Source organism: Malaclemys terrapin, chromosome 1 (assembly GCF_027887155.1).
Source record: "Malaclemys terrapin pileata isolate rMalTer1 chromosome 1, rMalTer1.hap1, whole genome shotgun sequence".
Classification (NCBI taxonomy): domain Eukaryota; kingdom Metazoa; phylum Chordata; order Testudines; family Emydidae; genus Malaclemys; species Malaclemys terrapin.
Genome location: NC_071505.1, coordinates 277,457,578 through 277,470,854, shown reverse-complemented (window position 1 = coordinate 277,470,854; position 13,277 = coordinate 277,457,578). Strand labels below are relative to the sequence as shown.

At 42.5% G+C, this 13,277-nt stretch overlaps 1 protein-coding gene across 2 annotated transcripts in view; it reads right to left on the bottom strand.

Moving 5' to 3' along the window:
* The window catches only part of KLHL1 (kelch like family member 1), a 400,838-nt gene extending 391,750 nt beyond the window's left edge, over window positions 1-9,088 (bottom strand). For both annotated transcript variants that reach the window (XM_054013522.1, XM_054013532.1), the window contains exon 1: window positions 8,649-9,088. In XM_054013522.1, the coding sequence (XP_053869497.1) occupies window positions 8,649-9,088 (440 nt within the window). The remainder of the gene's footprint in view (window positions 1-8,648) is intronic.
* Between the last annotated feature and the right edge of the window lie 4,189 nt (window positions 9,089-13,277).

The window sequence follows — 13,277 nt, the reverse complement described above, 5'->3', positions numbered from 1 at the left end:
AGCGCCTATGAGTCTGTATCAGCAAAAACAACAAGGAGTCCTTGTGGCACCTTAGAGACTAACAAATTTATTTGGGCATAAGCTTTCGTGGGTTAGAACCTACTTCATCAGATGCTACATAACTTCAGCTGGCCCTTGAGCCTGGAAGAAAGGTCCAGAAAAACATATGGTCCTGGTTTGAGTGGAAGGAATCCCCACAACAACCTTAGTAGACTCTGGCTGTAGCCAGATGATCATTTGGGAGGGTCTCGTTCCTGACCTTGAACTCTCCGGGACAAGTACACACCTACAGAGTATCCATGGGGATACACAGCCCTACCCAACTTCCTGTGTAAGACTTGAGGTCCACTGCCGGGAAGAAACCCTCCAGGTTGGCATAGCTCCCAAGTTGGCCTACCCTGTGATGTTGGGGCGAGAATGACTGGAATTCCGGGAGATCCTGAAGGACCATGGCAGACTACATCCAGGAGGGGGGAGAATCAGGATCAACAAGGGGGGAACTATTTCCTGGAGAAGGGCCATCTAAATCCCCTGAGCCATCCACCAACTCCCATCCAGGCACGAAGTGCCCTGTAGAAGATGCCCAGGCGGAGTTGGAGCATGATGGGAACTTTGTCCAAAAGCAAAGGGAGCCCCTGTCATAACTATAAAGGGAAGGGTAACAGCCCTCCTGTGTACAATACTATAAAATCCCTCCTGGCCAGAGACCCCAAAATCCTTTTACCTGTAAAGGGTTAAGAAGCTCAGGTAACCTGGTTGACACCTGACCCAAAGGACAAATAAGGGGACAAGATACTTTCAAATCTTGGTGGGGGGAAGGCTTTTGTTTGTGCTCTTTGTTTTGGGGGTTGTTCGCTCTTGGGACTAAGAGGGACCAGACATCAATCCATGCTCTCCAAATCTTTCTGAACAAGTCTCTCATATTTCAAACTTGTAAGTAACAGCCAGGCAAGGCATGTTAATTTTATCTTTGTTTTCTCAAATTGTAAATGTTCCTTTTGCTAGAGTGTTTACCTCTGTTTGGTGTAACTTTGAACCTAAGGCTAGAGGGTGTTACTCTGGGCTCTTTGAATCTGATTACCCTGTAAAATTATTTTCCATCCTGATTTTACAGAGATGATTTTTACCTTTCTTTCTTTAATTAAAAGCCTTCTTTTTAAGAACCTGATTGATTTTTCCTTGTTTTACGATCCAAGGGTTTTGATCGGTGTTCACCAGGAAATTGGTGGAGAAGTCTCTCAAGGCTACCCAGGGAAGGGTTATAGTACTTGGGAGGGAGATATTCTGAAGGGGAGGTAGACAGAGTTTCCCAAATAACTCATAAATAATTTGGGTGGTGGCAGAAAAACCAGATCTAAGCTGGTAGTTAAGCTTAAAGGTTCTCATGCAGGTCCCCACATCTGTACCCTAGAGTTCAGAGTGGGGAAGGACCCTTGACAGCCCCCATTCTTAAATCAAGCCTGGGAACAGGCAGCAACCCCAGACCAAGAAAGGGACAATACCCCTCAACCTTGCCAAGGACCACAGTTTGTGATCTGGGGAGACCACCTTTACCAAGTGGTGCAGGAACCCCAAACAGGAAATTATCCGACAGCTCTTGGATTACACCGGAATCTCTTGCAGCTGACTCACGCAGTACCCTGGGTGGGACACCTGGGTAGAGAGAAGATACTCCAGAGGATAGCACATTGGGGGTTTTTTTGGCCTGGCATACACCAGGAAATAAGGGATTATTGTGTCCCGAATGCCAGCGGACCAGACAGGGAACCGATTCATCCTTGTACTTATTGATTATATGACACGGAACCCCAAGGCCATCCCCATGCGCACGCCTATGGCCCCTAACATTGTGACGCAGTCAGTGAAGGTTTTTGCTCAGGTCAGGATACCCACGAAAATCCTAACCGATCAGGACACCAATGTGTCCTCCAAATTGATAGCTGAGTTGTGCCACCTCATGAACATTAGAACCCTCAGGACTTCAGTGTAGCACCCACAAACTGATGAGTTAGTCAAATGCTTTGATGGAACCCTCAAGTCAATGCTCCACATGTTCATAGAAGATGATCCCTGACATTGGGACTTGTTGCCCCACTCTACTGTTTGGTGTGTGGGAGGTCCCCCAAGCCTTGACTCCCCTTTGAGCTCCCTTGTGGGAGACAACCTCAGAGCATCCTCAACCTCCTGAGAAACAGCTGGGAGGCACAAGAGACACAGGTCCTGGGAACTACTCACTATGTGTTATGACACCGTGAGCATCTCCAGGCCTTGGGCATCTTCGCTTGAGTGAATCTGTTACAAGCCCAGCGAACCCAGGAGTAACAACACAACACAGGGACTAAGGTACACAGCTTTGAGCCCAGGGATTGGGTTCTACTATTATTTCCCTCCACTGAGTCGAAGCTATTAGCCAACTGGCAAGGCCCCATTGAGGCGTCTCACCAGGTAGGACCAGTAGATTATGAGATCAGGTTGCCGGGGTGACGGAAGCATGTATGCACATATCACATGAACTTGTTGAAAGCCTGGAAGACAAAGAGGCCTTATTCATCGCACCTTCACCCCCAGAACTGGAACTGGGTCCCCTTGTGGGAGAACCTCCAGAGCCGAAGCCGGTGGTAATGGGAGAAGGCCTTGGCCCCGCACAACAGGAACCATTACAACATCTCCTACAGGACAACCTGGATGTCCTGTCAACACTCCCAGGGCAGACCGATCATGACCGTTGGCCTCTCCCCAGGAAGATGTGGAACACTGTCCACCAGGATTTGGAGACGATGCTTGAGTTGGGAGTGGTGGAAGAATCTCAAAGCGAATAGCGAATGGTGAAGCCTGATCATACTGGTCCTGAAACCAGACAGGGCCATGCCTCAGAAGTGGGATTAGGGGCTGTCCTATCCCAGGAAATCAATGCAGAAGAACACCCCATTTTATATCTGAACCATAAACTGTTCCCCAGGGAGACTCAGTATTCGATGATCGAGAAGGAGCCCTTGGCAGTGAAGTGGGCTATCAATGCTCTATGCTACTATCTGCTCGGTAGCACCGTCACACTGATTACCGATCCTGCACCCCTCTGATGGTTACACAGCATGAAGGACACCAACCCCAGGATTATGCGTTGGTACCTCTCCCTCCAACCATATGACTTCCACGTGTCATCGACCTCGTAAGGTTCATGCCAACGTGGACTTCTTCTACAGGCTGGGAGGGGAGGAGAGGGAGATGGACGACCCACCGGGGTCCCTCTTAAGGGGTGTCTGTGTGACGGGATGTACATACCACGCACTGGGCAAGAGGAGTTAACCCCACAATATGGTTGGCAGATGTCCTGCCTCTCAGACCGTGCTGGGCATGCTCCAACTGCTGCCGCAGTATAAAAGGGAGCAGCCCAGCTCATTCTAGGTTGACCGACAGAGAGGACCTCATTTTCTGAATGCTCAACTGTGTCTCTGATTCCTAAAAGTGCTGAGCACTCACAGCTGCAACAGAAGTCAATGGGAACTGTGCTTTGAACTTATAAAGTGATATATGATGGTAAATGCTCTGCAAAATCATGTCCTAGGAGTCTCAAATTGCACACCCAAAATTAGTGAATATTTTTGACCTTTATCTCTCTGTATCTCAGTTCCCCACTTGTAAAGCAGGGATAATAACACCCTCACCTCACAGACGTGTTATGAAGACAAATTAATTAATATTTTTGAAGCAGTCAGATACTCTAGTGACTGGAACAAGAGATAATCCTGTGAGGAAATTGATAATTCTGTCTTCAGAGCAGGGTTTCAATATTGTGCTTTAATTAAGGTCTGGGGCCATACATTGAACAATGAGGATAAAACAAAATATTGAATAACAGCTGATTAATTGCACATCCTGTGCACTGCATGAGGCAGGAAAAACTAGTATGTGAACATATAATTAAAGACTGTATCATAAAACATATGCCCATGAGGGCTGAATTAAGATTGCACAGGCAATGTTACGTCCTAAATTCTGAGTGGTTGACTTTGCAATCTTAACAATGTTCTTTTAATAAGGTTTTTGTGTATGTCATTAATAATAAATATAGCTGATATTTTTGTATCTATTGTTATCTCTAGGTTGCCTATCGAATCTTTAAATCCAAGCTAAATCAAACAATCAACTGTCAACTATTTTAGCACTATATATATGCAGAGGTTTTAACTATTTAATTAATTTAAGTATTTGATAGTAGCAATAAAAGAGGCAGAAAATTATGAGGGTACTCTACCTGATATGATGCCCAATCCTGGAAAAAGTGATGTGTATGAGCATCTTTACTTGTGCAAGTCGTGTCGTTGGTATCAATGACACTGTTAACATAACTTTATGCAAGTGCATACGTGTTTGTGGGATTTGCTCCACATAACTCTTTGCAGGTGAACAAAATCAGTTTGACATAGCAAAATGTGCCTTTTATGATTCAATTAAACTGACATTTGTATAATACCCTTCATAAAATGTATTCCACACTATTTTACAGAATAGAAAAGTCAAACTTAAGAGTTAAAGTAATTAAGACCAAACAGCTAAATTATTAGCTCAGATCTAAATACTGAGCCTGTGTCAAGAGTCATGAATCACCAAAGGAAAGAAGTTCCACCTATAAGGTATGCTGTTGTTAAAAGCTGTCAGCACAAAGTTATTGCATCAATAGATGGGAATTGTGACAGACTAACAATATCCTGTAATATCCTGGACAAACCTTATGGAATTAAGAGAAAATGTATTGAATTAAATTAATACTTACTGAATTAGGTTTAATATCATTGAGGTCCACTGTATTAAAAATGCAATTTTTGTGTGTGGTGTTATGGAATTGTATGTACCTTCTCTATTAGTAGGCGGATGCTAATGTAACTCCTTCATTAACTACCCTGTGAAGACACCCCCCGGGAAAGGTACACATATACTAGTTCAGACTGGATTCTTCAAGGACCAACATACAAAGAAAGGATTTTTTTGTTAAATAGCCTGGTTTTAAACTGGCTCGGTGCCTTCTTCCTGATCCAGCAAATGGACAGGATCCCTGGTCCACGGTGAGCCCCAATCCTTAGCGGGGGGTTGGAAGGACTTGGCCTATTGAGATCCAGAACACTGGATCCTAATTCTGAGTTGAGAATCTTATGAACTTGTGATCACAGAAGAGAATCTTTTTGTGGGGTTTTGAAGGCCTGCTCTTACCAGAGCCCATGTTAGAGTTGGGGTGATGTCTGTAAGCTTATTAGCATGTGTGTAGGTTCTTTTATTGTTCTTAATCAGTTTTCTAAACAGTGCTTTTACCTTAAAAATAAAATAGGCTTGCATAAAAAGAGCTGTGTGGCATCTATAAACATGGGCTATCACACTATTAACAATCTCTGAAGTGAAAGCAAGCAGGTGTGCTTGGGCAACCTGTCTCTGCTGGAAATAACATAGTGAAAACAGGGAACTGTGTAGCCCGGAAACACCCCTAGTCAAAAGGGACCAAGATGTGGGTCTTTCTCCACCCAAGAAAGGCAACAGCTGGGATGCTGGAAGCTCGGGATTGGGTGCCCTTAATGGACCACTGAGGGGAAAAACAGTTTCGGTTGCCCTGAACAGTGACAGGAATTCCAATAAACTGTCTGAGCATGAGCATGCAGATCAGATCAGAACCCAAGGAAAGACATGAATAAGATTCATACTCACAGAAAATGGAATCATACATTTAGGCCCTCCCATAAAATCACTGCCTTCCTATACCTGTTACAGTGTTTGATTACATGCACTAGGAACTCACATTATTCCATATTGTGTTTATGTTAAGAACACATCACCCATCAGCAAAAATAAATTCTACAATTCGTTCATGCTTATGAGGTATTTATTTAAAATTTCAAACATGAAAATATGTCTTAAATTTACTGTTATGAAAAAGCTAACATTCATTCAAGAAATGCAAAATTATTTCCTTTCTTTTCTTGAAAGGATTTTTACTGTATATACTGTGGATTTATATTTCCTATAAGATAGATATACCATCATACTAAAGTACACCATTTTAGGAATAACTTACGTTATCTTCAGTTTATCATAATATCAAAAGGTATACCAACAATTTCAATGTATGAATGGAATTTGAAATCTTACAGGACTTCCAGTTTTGTAGTAAACAAGTTTGCTGTTTCAGTTCCCAGAATCAAAAGTATTTGAAGTGTTACAGCAGTCTTAAACCACATATCAAAATATGGGAAACAGAGCTGCAAGACTTGAACAATTTCATACTCAGTGGGCTGAACACATTGGTATATGGTTAGCAGGTTTGCACTTGTGCCATAGACCTAGATAGAATCAGGCTGTCATTCAACAATGAACCATAGATCATATATCTGACAGAAACAATGATGTAAACAAGCAGTGAAGTTGATACTACATTTCAGCAATCATAGTTTCTATAGAAAGCAAAACAAAAGTGGTCAGGGCATAGAGAAGATTGTTGGCAGCACATGGTAGCTATCAGTCAGGAGTTAAACAGTAAGATGAAATGTCAGTTTTTTTGAATGTAGAAGTATACTTGACTAACTGTGCTGAACAGTACATGTCAGAAGGATAAAGATGATGATGCTCTATTACAGAAAAACAATTATTTCAATACTTTATACCCTCACATCATGGTATTGAAAACTGAAATAGTTAAATTGAAATTATCCTGTATTGTAAAACTATTTTAATCAATACATTTTTCTTTTTGAAAAACAGGTTGTTTTCTTTTTTACCAATAAAAGTGTTTTCCCTTCTTTAATCTAACCATTTGAAATACTCAAAACATTAATATACGAGTTTAACAAAATAATAGCAATAATAGATGGCTTTGTATGTTACTGAAGTAACAATGAATCTAAAGCATAAAACCAATGCAGTCTGAAAACGTAAGAACACACATAAACCATTAAACACAACTCATGTCAGAAAATACTTATCTAATTATCATACCTATCCTCATGGATAAAGCAATTCCATTCAAATTCAGTAGGCTGGAAAGTATTTTTTCTTTGGTCAATATGCAGCATCTCTTAGGATCCTTAAATCAATGATGCGCCCAACAATAAATGTGTGCATAGAAAATGTATATGAACTATAAATGCTTTTATTATGAAGTGCTGATGGTTTTCCTTATATATACATTGCAAATATTTGTATCTTTAATTCTATGTTAAACACCCAACTCATTCTGAATAATAATCTCCAAAGTACATAAAATTTCAGCACCAGTGATCTCCCCTTTAACAAAGTACTCTAACTCATGCCTTGGATGGTCCACATTTGTTTAAACAAGGTAGCTACTGTGAAATGAACTACACTAATTGATAAAAAATGTTAAAAGCCTTTTTCAAGTAAATTAAATATGTTTTTGGTCCCCAGGTGAAAGCTTTTACATTCTCGAGAGTGGCATCTGTCAAATGAAGTTTGATCTTCAATCATGTGAATCACAGAGAACTTATACAATGTTGTCTCTGCACATAATAAGATATTTAACATATGTGTTATTTGCAATACAGCAAACAGAATACCAGGACTTGCCTTTCTGTTTATAAATAAAACTGAGGAAAAAGTAAATGTAGAGCAAAAGAAATGCAATGAAAGTTACTAATGTAATGAGTAAAGTAGGGGAGACAGACACTGATGCAGTGTTGATGGACCTCAGGGATCTACTCTTCAGTTTCACTTGCCTCAAAAAGTCTTGTCCCCTCTACACTGAATGTTAATTACACTCCACTCTTTTAATGACTATACTATTAATTTAACTTTTCACTTCTTTTTACCCTAAGAAGTTAGAAAAATAACTGAATAACGGGGGGGGGGGGGTGCGCGGGATGGGGATCTGAAAAACACATGCCTGAAATCACCTTTCTCACTGTCTTAACTTGTAATTTCTCAGGTATCTCCTTTGCTCTTTAAGCTGGGCAGTTCACCATTTTAAAGGTAGGTTCTCATTGTCCTAAATACTATATTGTCTCTGAACTTGCCTATGCAGTGTAAAGGAAATTGATTTGAGGAGAGAGAAAATGCTGAGCCACCATCTTTTAATATTTAGGTAACAAATTTGAAAAAAAAAAAAGTGCCACATCCTCAGGTAATCTTTTTCTATCAAATTTTAGGTTTTTGATGCTTTTAGTAAGTCGTTTCCATTTAAAACATCCATAGTGACATTTTTAGTAAACTTTTTTTTTCAAGTTACCATTTTTCCCCTAATGTGTAAGAGCTAGTCAGTTGGTTTTGACTAGCACTTGTCATGACACCAGCAATTTACGGGAGGGAGGAATAGCAGACATGTCCTGCCCATTGCTGTAAAGAGCTAGAGGAAGGTCGAGAGTACACCTAGAAGCCAAACACCCCCCCCCCCCTCCCCGTGCAATCCTGCTGGCAATGACCTAAGTCCCCAGGCTGATGAGCCTTGTGGAGCTGAGCTTCCTCCTGCCGGGACGACCCACTTGCTGGCCCAACTAAAGTTGGTCACAACAACCCAACCAACAAGAACCCTCCAAAGTTGAGGCTGGCTTGGCCGTGAACACGGACACAGTCTGGGGAGCATCAAACCTCAGATCTCCTCTCCCCCTTAACCTCACCCCCACAGATGGGCTGCGCCGCACGGGTCACTGTACCTGTGTCCACATCCTTCACCTGTTGCTTGGCTGCTGCAGTCCGAACAGTCCGCCGGCTCCTCCTTCATCTCCTGCAGCACCAGCGACTTCTCCTGCTCTCGGGTAAGCTCCATCCCGCCGCGCACCTCCTCCTCCTCCAGGGTCTCCACGTAGAAGACGGTCCTGGGCGACGGCCGCTGGCCCAGCCCATGCCTAGTGGCGGGCAGCAGGGTCCCGTTCAGCGGGCTGGAGGAAGAGGATTTCTTCCAGAAGGCGCTGCTGCCCCTCTCCTGGTTCTTCAGCAGGCGGCTCTGGCTCGGCCCCCAGTGCTCGAAGCTGCCGTCCGGCTGCAAGCAGCCGCCCCCCACCGGCCCGGCCGGCGCCGACGGGTGGCTGAATAGTTTCCAGCGAAGGCGCAAGATGTGCTTCACGTCAAAGTCCTTCCTGCCCGAGCCTGACATGCTGCTGCTGCTGTGGGCAAGCGGGGAAGAGAGCGAGGGGATAAGAGCACCGCGCGGGAAGGGGGCTGCAGCCGGGGAGGCACGAGCGGCGCGACGCGCAGCCTGACACTGCAAAATGGCCCAGGCAGGAGGGCGCCCGCTGAGCTGCTGCGCCCAGCCCCGCGCGCGCGCGGCGATGGCCCCCCGGCAGCTGTGGAAAGTCCCGGTTTAGCAACCCCAGCCTCTCCAAGCACAGCTGGGCATGCTGAGGGGCCCGGCCGAAAGCAGTGGCGCGAGGCGGGGGACACACACGCAGGGAGGACGGAGAATGGAGAGGCGCACCGAGCTGGAGAGCGAGAAAGGAAAAGCGGGGGAGAGAGGCAGAGGCAGCTCTCAGGAAAGAGAGAGACTTGCAAAGGAGCGGGGCTGAGGGAGGCTGCTCGAGAAGCACTAATCTGATTCACAGACACAAGCCGAGAGCGGGCTCAGCAGCCGCCGCCAGGGTATAACGCCGGGGGGCTCTTCCTCCGCCTCGCATTGCTCAGTGACAGGGTAGAAGGAGAGAATAAAGTCACCCACCCACCCTCAGTCTCTCAGGGGATTCTCCTGCTTGCAGTTATCTGGGCAAGCAAAGCCTGGGAGCTGGCGAAGGGAGCAAGCGGGGCTTCTTTTATATACATCACGAGGCGGGGGGACACCAGCTCCCCGCCTGTGAAGCTGTCAAGGTCCTCACTGTACAATTTTCCATCTGCCTCCTCAGTGCCTCCCTCCGAGCCGCCCCCTCCCCTGTAGGTGACGCAGATGTGCACTGGAGCCTTCAGAGAGGAGAGTCAGATGCATACTTCAATCTTCCTCAGGCAAGTAAGTCTGTAGGTCTAACTGTCGCCGTCCCCCCTCCTGCCCGTGCAGGTCTTTTGATTTTGGTGCTGAGACCGCTGCATGGCCCTGAGAGTAAAAGGATGTCAACAAATGCAGCAGCAGCAGCAGCAGCAGCAGTAAATAAAAGAGCGTGAATCACAAGAGTGTGCAAACTTCATAGACTGTGATCAGGTTGCAGGTTAAGGACTAGCTGCCTTCATTAGCCTCCTGTCTTTGTGTTCTTGTAGTAGTAGAAAATACTAGATAGAGGGCCATCACACATCTAATTCTTACCCTTTGTCTCTGCCATTAGTGCAGTCAGACAGTACGCCCAAGGGATGTTCAGTCACAGCAGAGAAATTTGCTTAGGGGTAGGTAAGCATTTGGGAGGGGTGTTGTAAAGGCCATTGTGCAAGTGGGACATAATCACAGAATGAAAGATTTTACGGTGACAAGGCAAGGAGAGGAATACAGTGGCAAAACTGTATTGGACGTCCTCACCTTCTAGCTCATAAATCATTATATGCATGATGGAAGGCTGTAGTAGGCAATACAATGACACACACAGCATTTGCAAATCACTTCCTTGTCTGAAATTAGTTGTTTGGAGGAGGAAAGAGAGCTTTTCTCATTAAAAAATTGATAATAAGCTCATGTTTTCCTCAGGATACTTCACTATTTTTACCTTGCTTTAGTGAGCCATCAAAAGAGTGTTACACCAAGCCCTTCATGAATGCAAGTGGAAGAAGATGAGAGATGATTTCCCTAACGCAATAAGAGACAGCTTGAATAATCGTCGAGAAGAGTACAGAAGTCAAACATTAGCAGTTCTATTACCGTTCTTTTATATCATTATTGAGCTAGTAAAATCTAGTTATAAGTCAATATTAGAGTTTGTATTCTAGCCTAGACAGTTATGTATTTTAATAGAACAAGAAATTCAGGACACAAAGCCCTACTTTCAATGGAAGAAAAATCACTACTGTGCATTTTAAATATTGATTTATGCAATGACAGCTGAACTGCGAAGTCCCCTGTGCATTGATTTTGCTCTCAGTATTCAGTGATAAAAAAATGATTTAAAAACCCTTTAAAGAGAACAGCAGAGACAGCTCATTTTTATCAAAAACTTAACTGTGTAAATGTGTCCCATTTGGAAGATTAGTGAAGGAAAGTGTAAACCAAAAACAAAGCAGAAAAAGCGTTGTCACTTTAGAAACTTGAACGTCACACCTTATTGTGTCAAAACTATTTGTGAAGACACCAGTGTTAAATGTATGTTCCCCATATAGCCTCAACATGTGGTAACATGCCATAAAAGATTGAAATATAAATGTGCAGTTAGTTTCAGATATTTTTCTGTATTTAACCCTTTTTAAAAATATTCTTAAAGTTTGAAAAAAATCACTCTTGAGCTGAGTAGGATTGTATGTCACCAAATATGTTACAAAGTTCAGTGACAGGAATTTGGCATCTGGTAATTAATGTCTATTTGATTGTTGTGATGTAAACAGTTGATGTGTTTTAAAACATTACCTTCTCAACTCGACTGTAATATTTTTAAGATAGCATATTTAAACAAAACTAGCCAAATTTTCAGATGTTATTCTAACTAGTGCTTACTATCTAACTAACTAAAGCATAACTCGACAAAAAAAATTGATTTAGCGAACAAATTTTATCAGCGTTTGAACAAAATTATGTGAAAAATTCTAAAGAAATTTTTAAGCAAAGTGTATGCCCTCACTGACTTTGAACTCATGAAGTTCTTGCAATTTTTTCTTTCTTGTAACTAAATCATCAATATTTTGCTTACAGAATTGGATGGTAGCTTTAATGTTAGTTGAATCATCTGCTCATCAAGACATAAGTGTTGACTGCAAATCAGGATGTGTTGCCTTTTGTCTTGGTATCTAATAGCATATAGTTCACCATACGGATCAGTGTGTATTTCAAATATGAACACAGAGAAACACATGTTTACCATGTAGATGTGGAAATCCCCGACAGGCTTGCTACTTTGCTCCATATTCATCAATGTAAAAAATTATCTCTATCACTATGTAGTAAGCAAGAACAACAACAAAGAATAGCTCATGTCATAATACAGTACCAAGTTGATTTCTTAGCACAAAGTATAACAACTACCTTAGAAAAGTTTGCTTTACTTACGTTTTTGAGTTTTTGCTGTTGGTGCTTCTGCTGCACCAAAATTGTACCTTTAGAAACTGTCATGTGGGGTGGGGGGAGGACACATTGTACATCCTCATATGCCAAGATGACTACAAAATACATTTAAAATATATTTGTGTAGATGAAACTACTGGGCAGAAAATAACTTATAACAACTAGTTATTCTGTAGACTTAGTGTTGTAAGGAGGAAACCTACCAAAAAGTAAAAGGTGAGGAATATAGTTATGTTCTGTTCCAGAGACCTAGAGATATGATACCAGGGATGTATAATAGGAGTCTTCACATATTAAAAAAGTCAGACATGTTTTACATTGACCATACATAGTTTTGCTAATGAACAAAAGAAGCAAGAAAAGACAGGGATGCCTGTTATTGAAGGAAAGCATCTTTTTGCCTAATACACCAGAGAAATTGTTCAAGAACAGTTCATCCTTGCAAAAACATGCACCATGAAAAGCTCACAAGGTCATTGTAAGCTTCAATTATCAGCCAGGTATTGTAAATGTTGGCTGTGCAAGTTTAACATGCATATGTTATGTTTTTCATTCATTAAACCACATCTGTACTTGATTATCCCAGTGCCATTAAATTCATCTTCTCTACCCTTTCTGCTTACACATAACCACATATGTTGGATGAGTATCCCAGGCCTCAAATACGCCTTGTTAATTCACACCATTTTAATTTAGTTTACATGGAAGTGGCACATAGCTAATTTTTTCATGCATATTGCATGAAAATATATGATAAAAGGGTCAAGACTTAGAGCTCTTTTGCATTCAGATTCATACTATCTTCTATTTTCTGTCTTTCTATCCAAGTGTTGTGCTGGTGAATTAAATCAGCATGATAGGGTCCCTCATGGAATCTTGTGCATGTGTTCGTTCCGTGTTTATAGAAACTCTACCTAGGTAGATGTATTCTTTTCATAGCTCATTCCACTTATGGTGGGAAGGTATTATCAGAGAGGGTTATACTGGATTGACTTCATCTCTTCTGGGAGTTCATTCCACTATAAACGCCCTTGACTGTGTCTGTGAATTATTTATTTCTAGGTTTGATGTGCTTCATCTTGGGCTTTACCAGTTGTATTGTCCTAGATGAGTGCATCTGTTATGGTAGGTCATGAACCAAGGCTGTAAACGGCAACTGAAGCAG